This window comes from Benincasa hispida, chromosome 1 (assembly GCF_009727055.1).
Source record: "Benincasa hispida cultivar B227 chromosome 1, ASM972705v1, whole genome shotgun sequence".
In the NCBI taxonomy this organism is placed as follows: domain Eukaryota; kingdom Viridiplantae; phylum Streptophyta; class Magnoliopsida; order Cucurbitales; family Cucurbitaceae; genus Benincasa; species Benincasa hispida.
Genome location: NC_052349.1, coordinates 61,390,366 through 61,401,026, shown reverse-complemented (window position 1 = coordinate 61,401,026; position 10,661 = coordinate 61,390,366). Strand labels below are relative to the sequence as shown.

At 39.9% G+C, this 10,661-nt stretch overlaps 1 protein-coding gene across 1 annotated transcript; it reads right to left on the bottom strand.

Moving 5' to 3' along the window:
- Nucleotides 1–215: 215 nt before the first annotated feature.
- Nucleotides 216–614, bottom strand: LOC120078375. Its single transcript, XM_039032644.1, has one exon. It carries the CDS (start codon nucleotides 612–614, stop codon nucleotides 216–218), a length of 399 nt encoding a protein of 132 aa, XP_038888572.1.
- Nucleotides 615–10,661: the final 10,047 nt, after the last annotated feature.

The window sequence follows — 10,661 nt, the reverse complement described above, 5'->3', positions numbered from 1 at the left end:
ATTTATGCATGTCACAAGTTTTCTTGCGATGAAACCAAGTCCTTCCTGTAGTTCTTCAAGATACTGGCAATTTTCCATATCATTTTGGTATTTCAATGCATTGAGAACGTTAAACTTCGCTTGCTGATTGTCAACCCTTATAGTGAGCTCTCCTTTTTGTATGTCGATCAGCACGCGCCTAGTTACGAGAAATGGGCAACCCAATATGATGGAACCTAAGTATCAGCTTCATAGTCTAGTATAATGAAGTCAGCTGGAAAGATGAATTTGTCTACTTGCACAAGCACATCTTCTATCTTGCCCTCCGGATGCATTATTGACCTATCAGCCAACTGCAACGTGACTATGGTGGGCCTTGCATTGCCAATGTTTAACTTCTTGAAGATTGATAAGGGCATCAGGTTGATACTTGTCCCTAAGTCGCAGATTGCATTTTCAACTTCTTTCCCCCCGATCGAGCATGGCAATGTGAAGCTCCCTAGATCTTTCATTTTCTTGGGGATATTGTTCTGGAAGAGTGCACTACACTCATATGTTAGTGCGACGATTTCATTTTCCCTGATCTTCCTCTTATTGGCGAGTATATCTTTGAGGAACTTTACATAGTTGGGCATCTTTCCAGCGTTTCTACTAGGGGAATGTTAATATGTAGCTGTTGGAGAACATCCAGGAACCTCTTGAATTACTTACTATCGTCTTTCTTTTTCAACCCAGACGGGAATGGTGGAGGATCCTGCTGTACTTCTTGATTGATTGACTGTTCTTTTAGTTCCCTCACTTCTTGTGTTCTTGGGTCTAGAGATTGTTTCGGTGAAGGTGTTTACGATAACTTTAGTTCTGGGGTCTGTGAAGATTCATTCTGCGTAGTGGTCGTTGCTTCCAAACTGGTGGTTTTGCTGTTCGTGTACCAGGTGGCCTATTTTTCAATTTGGTCGCAAGCTGCCCAAACTGTACCTCCAAATTCCTAATGAAAGATGCTTGTGACTACATGAGCGCGTCATTCTTCTGTATGTACTCTTTGAGTAGTGCTTCTAAGGACGATGAATTGGATGAAGTGTTGGATGAAGAGGGTTGGTTGTAAGGTTGTCTATTCTGATAATTATTTTGACCTTGACCTTGGTGATGAAAGCCTAGAGGTTTTCCTCTATTCCCTGAATAATTGGTGATGACGAAGATTTATAATGATTGTTATGCATGCACTTTGTTGATAGATAATGATTTAAGTTCTTGTCCCCAGCAACGACGCCAAAAACTTGTAGTATTAAAATTTATATCTATCTTCATCTAATGCGTTGCTTATGAATGAATATGATGATGCTCTATGCGCTCAAGTGCTTTGAGATAAAGATATTATTGCGATACTACGTTCTAGGTGTATGCGATGATGATAATATGCTTCGTAGTATGCGATGTTGTAGTGCGTGTCACAAGTTTTCTTCGCTGGAACCAAGTATAATTCTAACGCAAGTTTCTCAGGATGACCTGAGGTCAAACATGGGGATTGTTGTTGTTTAGATGCGATACTGATGTGGTAAATGCAATCGATTTATCATAAAGAATAAAGAATTTGGTTTGACAGAAATGTAAATTGCGATGAAAAGTAAATTGCGTTAAAGTAAATGTCTAAACTACTAATGATACAGGGTGAGGACTGGCTGTGATGTTGTACAAAAGAATCTAATGAATGCAGTGACAAGTCTTATGAATGAATAAAAAAGAGAATGAGTTGGAGGGGAAAGACATCGCAAGTTCGTCAATGTTGTTAAAGACGCAACTAAGGTTCCGCTTTCTCTTGGCTTACATCTTTCAGTGATCGGCTGCATTCCCATACGTCTATAATGAAACAGAGATGAACGTAATGAACGCAAGGTTGTTTCCATCTCTAGAAATACTTCTCGCTTTAGTTAATGCATTCTTCCTACCTTCTCTCGATAGGCAGAATAACATCTTCACTTCTGCTCTCACAGGTGAAGATGCCGTCAAGCATGTTTTAGCTAAACTTAGCTGATTATCTTAAAAAAGATTAACTCACTCGCTTAATCCTTCCCCTTTACCCAGGGGATTAAGAACACATGATGGAGAAAATGGATGATAAATGTATGGAAAAGAATAGAGAGATGATAACGATGACGATAATGATATTAAATCTAAAGATCAGCGTTTGATACATGATTGTGAATGAAAGATTAAAGAAGATAAACACAGTAGATGAATGAAAGAATAGAATAAAACACGGAAAGAGTATCAATGTCTTGACACAGATCCCGATTGGAGATGTTGTGCATGCCGACGTGTGGATGGGATGGAGTGGAAAGCTTCCCTCTCAGGCTTGCTTTTCCGGTAGAAGTGACCTCTTGCACAGAGCTTTAACTTCGGAAATGGGAAGAATTTCTTGCTCAGAGACTCACCTTTCGAACTTGTCTCATCGTTCTCCCATATTTTCTCTGTAATGTCTCTTCAAACTAGCCTCTTCTACAATGAATTCAAGAAATTTATTTATAAACCTCGGCTCTTGTATTGGTGGTCCCACTGTGTAATTCTGATAATTCCTGCCATGACATAGTGGAAATGTCCGCTTTGCTCCACGATCAATCTGTCAGAATCGTACAACAGGAAGTTGTACACTTGTCAAAATGCTCCGCGAATGCGTTGCTCTTCACATCTTCGATCGATCGCTGCATGCGGTGAAGTTGTTTTGATCTATTGTTGATTACCGCATGTGGTGGAAATATGTTGATCGCTTGAATCCATGATCGATTGTCGCATGCGCTGCAATTGCGTTGATCTTTTCATTTTTGATCAATTGCCGCATGCTGAGTAGATGCGTGTTCATTTTTGTCCTCGAGCAATTAACGCATGCAGTGACCTATTTCCTGCAAAACAAAGACTTGGACATTCCATTTCGCCATCGCAATAGGGTTAGTGGGTGTGTTCACGACACTTTATAATTTTCATATTTCTGAGCCAATTCTTATACTATCGACGCAACTTTTCCTTCTTTTTGCAGCATAATCTAAATAAAACAGCATAAATAACTTGTATTTCTACAAGTTATCACACCCCCAAATTTAGATATATGCTTGTCCTCAAGCATATCTTCAATTAAGGCAATTATGCTCAACTTCTATTTTAACTTTGCGTCGATCGGCTATTTCGAATGCTCTGCCTCTACAAAATTTCTCAACTATGCAAGTTCCTTCTATCCTTTAACAATTCATCAACATGCTCTACTTTATTCTTATCTAAAACAAACCTCTACCCAAAATTCCCTTCTAGTTTTGAGAAGAATGTTTTACCTCTTCTTGCAAAACAAACGAAGTGCGTCTTTATGCAGTGGCCTGGTTTGCGTCATCGTATAGAGAATGTTGATCATGGTTACACCTTTCGTTTTGGCTTGCTCCCATGGGTGTCATGCGAGCATCCAACTTTGGTTGTGTACCAATCTCAACTTCAACTCTTGATTTTCATTCAAGTTTTACTTTTGCTAGTCAGAGGAGTTGTCTCTTTTATCCTTATTTTCTCTCTCTCTTTTTTTTCATATTACGTCAATCCTGGAAACCTACCTTTGTTCTGGCTTGCTCTCATGGGTGTCAAGTGAACATCCAACTACCAGTAGGTTCCTTTCACGACTAAACTCTTATCAGGTTGGGATTTTTTTTTTGTTTTGATAATAATGATGAACGCATTTGCCTGATATGACCACATCCGCTTGATCGCATCTGCTCAGACCTTCCCCACCCTCAAATTTAGAGATGTGCAAGATACTCATTACGTTGTTTTGGACAGAACAAACAAAACACTTAGTCAAAATATTGAAAAGAAGGTTTAAGCAGAGACTTGAAATAGAGAAGGTAAAGTAGAGCTATTGCGATGAATTGTCTAAGTGTTAGTCAGAGAATGCAATGAATAAAGAATTCTGCTAACGGTATGCATACTACTCATCATGGCAGCGCAAGTAAACAATGCAAAATAAAAGACAAGAATTACCACAATAATTGACAAAGGATGATAAGTAAAGAGGCTAACGCATATGGAAAGAATAATTCCTCAGTTGTATAAAATTTGACTAAGTATACAAAGAATTACAAACATCGCAACGCAAATATTTGCATGTACAAAGAATACAAGGTATAGCTTCTATATATATATATATATATATATATATATATATTGAAAGAATGGCCGCAAAGAAAAATAGCGAAATTGTGGAAAAGGTGGCACATCCCAAATTTAGAGTTGCGTCGGGGGATCTAGAGGAGGATGTTGCGGAGGAGCTCGTTGAGGCGTATCTTAAAACTGCAGAGGTTGTTGTAGATGGGGAGGCACCATGGGACCATGTAAATAAGCTATTAAGAAGTTGAAGTATTCATGGTTGCGCTCTGTTATCTATCTTTGGTTTAAGTGGATGGTAAAGATATTGTGTTGAATATTAATCATCGCCTGCCGCACCATTGTGTTACTGCATTGCAACTTTGCATTGCTCTCCTGCAACTCCGTTATTGCCTGGCGAAAGAAGTTTTGTTGTTGAGAGAAGAGGGACCACATTTCTGCTAAGTCAGCAACAAGGGTTGCAATGGTGGGTTGCGCCGTTGATGTCTCACCAACATCGGTTTGAGGTTGAGCGGAAGGGCTTGCTCTCAAACCGTGTGGGTCATCAACATGCGGCGATGGTGGTGAAAAGTGAGTTGGAGATGGATGGTAGGGTGAAACTGCTAGGGTTGCAGTGTTTGAATCAGGAGCAAGAAAGAGGTTGGTGAAATGTTCAAGAAGAGGGGAAAGGGGCTCAATTGGAGGGCTTTACAGGCAAATGATTAAAGGCAAGGGGTCCAAGGGTTGTTGGGTTTGCTTTTACGGTGATTTTTCTTGGAATTTTTTCTTTCCTTTATCATTTATGCGCTGCTTCTTTAGCTTGGGTTGTTGCAGCGCATTCAGATCTATAAGGGGCCTTTTGGGTGGAAGCTCAGGGCAATGTGGGGAATCTTTGAGAAGCATTCTCAAGATCTTCGTATGAATGAGGTCGTGGACTTCAGGCATGGGTTCTTCATCAATGCCTATGCCTACAGAGATGCACAGGCTCGAAATCGTCCACAGGAAGAAGTATTGGCCTCTCACACAGCCAACAAAGCCTCGTAGTACAAAACAATAAACTAGGGCACTAAGGCCCAGTAACAAAATATCTCACACTTACCCTAGTTCTATGTCGCGGGCGGGTCCCCACGTTAGACCCATGGCTCTGAAGGTGACCCTAAAAAACTGTCTGGAACAAACTTTTAGATCTATCAGAAACATCTTGAGCGAAACGGCTTCCGCTATAGCTTCACAAGTCGCTACGTATCGGCTTCCATCGTCCGAGTCAGTGATGCACCCCTACTTAGTGCTTCGCCACAACCACTGCTCCTGCTGTTTAAGAGTACAAACTGACCCTGAAAGTGGACTTCTAGAAGTTCCTTATCAGTCTGAAAGGCACAATCTGTGTATCCAAGTAAGGATCAAAAATCCTAGTTTCATACACGCGAGCAATAGTCCCTCGTTCTCACGAAGATACTTGAGGATGTTCGTGACGTGGTCTCAGTGACCCTGGCCTAGGTTAGCTGGTATCTTACTTGACTATTCCACAGCATAAACAGATGTCTGGTATGGTATAAAGCTTACATAATCAAGACTGCCAACCGGTAGATGCATATGAAAAAACCAACTCCATGCTTCTCAAACTCTGAGGTGTCTTAGGACACATTTCCTTAGATAAAGTAAATTTATGACTGAACGGCAGTAGGCCCCTTTGGAGTTCTGCATTCGACTAAACTTGAAGCCAACATCTTGTCCAATGTACAAATGCTGAGAACAGCGCTAGCACTTTGTTCTTTCTATCTCGATGAAGATCTGTATTCCAAGAACAACTGAGCCTCTCCCAAATCGTTTAGAATTGGGGTTGCTAGCCAGTGTCTTAACTACAGTCGTATCTGCATAATTTCCCAAATGAGTAGGACATGTCTAGCATACAGCACTAGAAAACTATTAAAAAACTGTTGATATTTTTCTTGTAGACACAAGCTCATTAATGTTGGGCATAAGTCCGTTACGATTGATCAGAGTATCAAATCGAATGTTTCCAAGATCGAGAGCCTGTTTCACCCATAAATGGTAATTCAGTTTGCAAAACGTTTTTCTCTTAACCTTGGGCAATGAACCTCAGGTTGTAAAACCATATAAATGGTCTCATCAAGATTGGCAATTCAAGAAAAGCAGTCTTGACGCCATTTGCCAAATTCTCATAATCATATGATAAGCGGCAAATGGACAGGAGGATGTGGATCGACTTCAATGGAACAGGCGAGAAAGTTCTCTCATAGTTGCTCCCTCCACCTAGGTATAAAACTTTGCCAACAAGTTGAAGCCTAAAAAGGTTTGCATTCCCAATTGGCACCTCGTTTCCTGCTTGTAGATCCATTTAAAACCCATACGTCTGATCCCCATCAGGCTGATCTACCAAGATCACATATGAGTTGAAGTAATATAGAACTCAATCTCGCCGATGAATGGCTATTTGCTATTCATCCGATCAACATCCTTCATTTACCATTTGATAAGAAAACGAAATCCTCAACTGTCGCCCATCTGTGCTACGCATATGCCAGCATTTTCGTGAAACACCCATGTAGCGAATAGGTGGGTTCACAACGCCTCCCCTGAGTTGAGGTTTCCCTCACTCTTGAGGTGCAATCGCCTTACAGATGAACTATCCATCCAACAACTCTTGCTGAATGAGCGGCCCTTCTCATCAACTTTTGATTGAAGTTTTAGTGGTTTTCGTTGGAAAGCTCACGTAACAGGATCTTACTACGGGAACTGTGCTCCCTAATGATATCCTTCTCCATGAAGGTAGCGTTCGTAAGACACAAACACTCTATTTTCCTTCGGAGATCATAAAAGTAACCCCTTCATTGTACCTTTGAGGTAGACCTACAAAGAGACAAAACCTTCGACCGTGGTTCCAATTTCTTTATGCCTAGAGCACAGTTGTGCTTAGGCAAGCCCATATTTCGGATGTAATGCAAAACTAGCTGTACGCCCGTTCAACATACTTCAGAGGTGTTCTCGCAACACTACATTGGAAGGAACATAGTTGATATAATACACGCAGTCTCCCTCACACAAACCCAAAAATGACTCCGTGTAAGGAGCTAACTCATCACTGATTGAACTATGTCCAACAAGGTTCTGTTTCTCCTCTCCGTTACACCATTTCTACTGAGTGACGCAACACTGAGAGTTGAAAAACGATTCCATGACTATCAAATTAGTCTTGGAACTCCCGAATCGCAAAAACTTTCCAACCTCGATCCGATCAAAGTGCTTAATCTTGTCTACTTCAATGCATTTTCAACTTCAACTTGAACTCTTGAGATATTTAAGGATATCAGACTTCTGTTGCATACAGAATAAAACAACCATACTAGAGATCATCAGAAGGTGATGAAATACTTATAGTCTCCCTGACTGCATTTATTAGGCCCAAGAGGAACAGAATGTACTAACTCTAGAGTTTTTGGCTCGATAATCTGTTTTCAGTTAAAAAGGTCTTTTAGTCTCTTACCCTCAAAGGCAAAGATTCGCACACTGATAAAGAGAATTTTCCTCTAACTCACTAAAGAAGTCCATTTTTTCACTCAACTTCTCAATCCATTGAGAATGATGTGCTCTCTAATCGAAGTGCCCAAAGGTTGGCCATTTTCTTTTTGAAGAAACCTTTTGACGTTTATTTTGAGTTAGACACGTTATCTAACATCTCTATGTATGGAGGGAATCATTGCTAACAGCCTTAGTTACATAACAAGTTATTCCAGATATGCTGTACAGATTTCTACTCCATCTTTATGAATAAACACTTTATTCAATTGAATTCAAGAGTTATTTTACAACTATATACAAGCAGCCTTTATGAGAAATTAAGTTCCTTTTCAAACTCAAGGAACAATGTATACATATGGAAACAAGAGAAATTTCTTCTCTAGAAGTCAACTGGGACCTCCTCCCACTACCACAAGCTGAATGTACTGGGCGTGCTACTCTCATCGCTTCATCTTCACCAGCCTCCAACATGCGCTAGATCTAATCCCTGAAAAGAAAAAAAAATATTGATTAGTGGCCGTCGGAAGTCATAATCAGGTCAGAATCATCATTCTCCACTAAACAAGTTCCAAAACTAATTAAATCATATTTTACTGTTTTTTCCTTAGCCCTGGCCGCCTTCTTCTCCTTAAAGCCAATGAGGGACAATTTGCTCTTCCACTGCCCATCTTGGTTGCAGTGAAACACTTTTTCCCTTGTAACCGATGTCGAATTTGCCTTACCCACTAGGCGACAAGTTGTGGCGTTTGCAGGTGCATTTCCCATCAACACCCTTCTCCTTCTTGCCACTTTGCAGTGTTAGAAGTAGAAAGGTGCAGACTTCTTTCTTGAGGTCAAACCTTTATGGAACTCTTCTGAAGATGAACAACATTTTCTTTCAAAACCCCCCCCTCCCTCTTTCTTCCTCTTTACTATTTCAGTAGGGATTGGAAAGTCTGCAAGTTGTTGAAATGTAGTTTGTACAGGGGATAGTCCACTTGTTAAAAGTCGCATTACTAACGAAGTGCAGAAAGCTATCTGCAAAAGAATGCAGGATAATGCTAATTAGCTTGCCCTCATCGATCCTAGACCCAATTAATCTCCACCACATTGAATTGGATCATCATGTTAACAACGTGTTCACAAATCAAGGTGTCTTCTCCTTTTGAAGATTGAAGATTGCATTTAAGAGGCTCGTGCTTATGTTTTCGTAGACAGTTGTCCGAACATCCCCTACAGGGACTTCCTTGATCTTAATATTGAGACCATGGGGCTCAATGTTCTTGGCCAAAACATCATTAGTTCTCGCAAAGATATAGGCTCAGGCCTTCTTCATTTGTCCGTTTCCAATGCTCATGAAGGCTCTCGAACTTTTTCGAGTGGTGGTTTAGAAGGTGGAATAGGATCGCTCCTCCGTAGGCGAAGATGAGTCAATCATAAGTATAATTTTGATCATGTGTTCCAACTAGCGTATATCTCACTAGTCAGTTTATTGGCGTTAAGTAGAGCTAATGTGGCGTGGCCATTAAAACATGTTGAAAGAGAAAAAAAAAACTACTTATAAAGTCTATGCCAAACACATTTAACACCAATTTTTAAGTTTTAGCCAAAATAGATCCAACTTACCTAAGTTGAAAGACTTCTATTTTCGCATTGGATGCCCCAGCGAGCGGCAACAGAAAAACATTCACATCGGTGGGGTGATCAGATGCCCTTCGCCTGTGGATGGGAACATTTCAACCATTAAGCAGGAAACAAATCTTTTACTGCACCTTACAGTCACCATTTGTTGGTCCAGAACTATTAACCCTTAAACAATTCTGCATAAGTTAGTTTTCGACCCTAGGTCCCGCCTTAATGCATCTCACCGTAGGAAAAAAACATATTTGGACCAAGATGATTAAAGTGACTTTCCTATACAGGAGACCAGTAAGAGAAACGTGCAAAACTGCCATAATAATAGGGGGACACTCTCAGGTGCTTCAGGAATGCACAGCAAACCTTTATCCAAACCTAACGAGAGAGGACGTGGGATATGCTGTCGCACGTCCCACTCCAATTACTATGGAACATTTTTCTTCCTTTCCCATCCACCTTGTTTGACCTTACCCAAACATTCATCCTTTAGGGAAAACATCCAGAGTGCGACGAGGCTTACATGATAGATCTCACGTGTGGAACAATAATGAGAAACTGCGAAGATTGTTAAATGAGTATCAGATATTTCCAAAGCACCCTCCCACTGATGTTCTACTACCTAGGGGTATCATTAAACTTACGACATCCGGCTACTGATTTTAATCTAAGTCAGTTTAATCTGCTTAAAAAACAACTATTGTCTTTGAAATTAAACAGTCAATAGTCACAATTCAATTCTTTAATGACTATCCTCTAAATTTTGCATTGCATTGCATCAAATCTATTCAATGTTCACCTTTCCAAGTAGATTTCAGGGTAGGGTGTGTTCATTTTTTCATCATTAAATTACCACCATCCTAGATACAACCTGCCTTAGATAAAGAAGGTGGCCCTTTATGGTGGTATAATTTTTCTTTATGGCTGTTAATTTGCTCTTTTTATTTAATCAATTTTTATTATCCTTAAATGAAAGTCACTGATTAAAAAGAGAAAATAAATGCCTCCAGAAATAAGTGCATAGCGTGAAATACTTAGGTCTCATTATGAATCCGAAGCTCATGAGTCTTTAGAGAAGATCGTAAGTTCAGTTAAATAACCACTATAGAGTTGTGATAGAACAACTTATTGAAACCTACAAATTGCTTGGTTTCTAAACCATGAAAGGATTTAATGCACAAAGCTTATTGTTAGGCTTTAATCTTTTAATCAGTTTTAACTTATAGGATATATATTAATAGAGAAGTAAACAATCTAAAACCAATGAACACATACTCGGCCACACCACAGGTATTTTAATACCACTTATAAAAGTTTTAACCTATGTGTCATAGGCGTACATTGATCGAGTGATGGCCGCATATTGTATGCGGCGCTGACATTCTGATTGATGTAGCCAGTTGATTGCGAAGCAGATT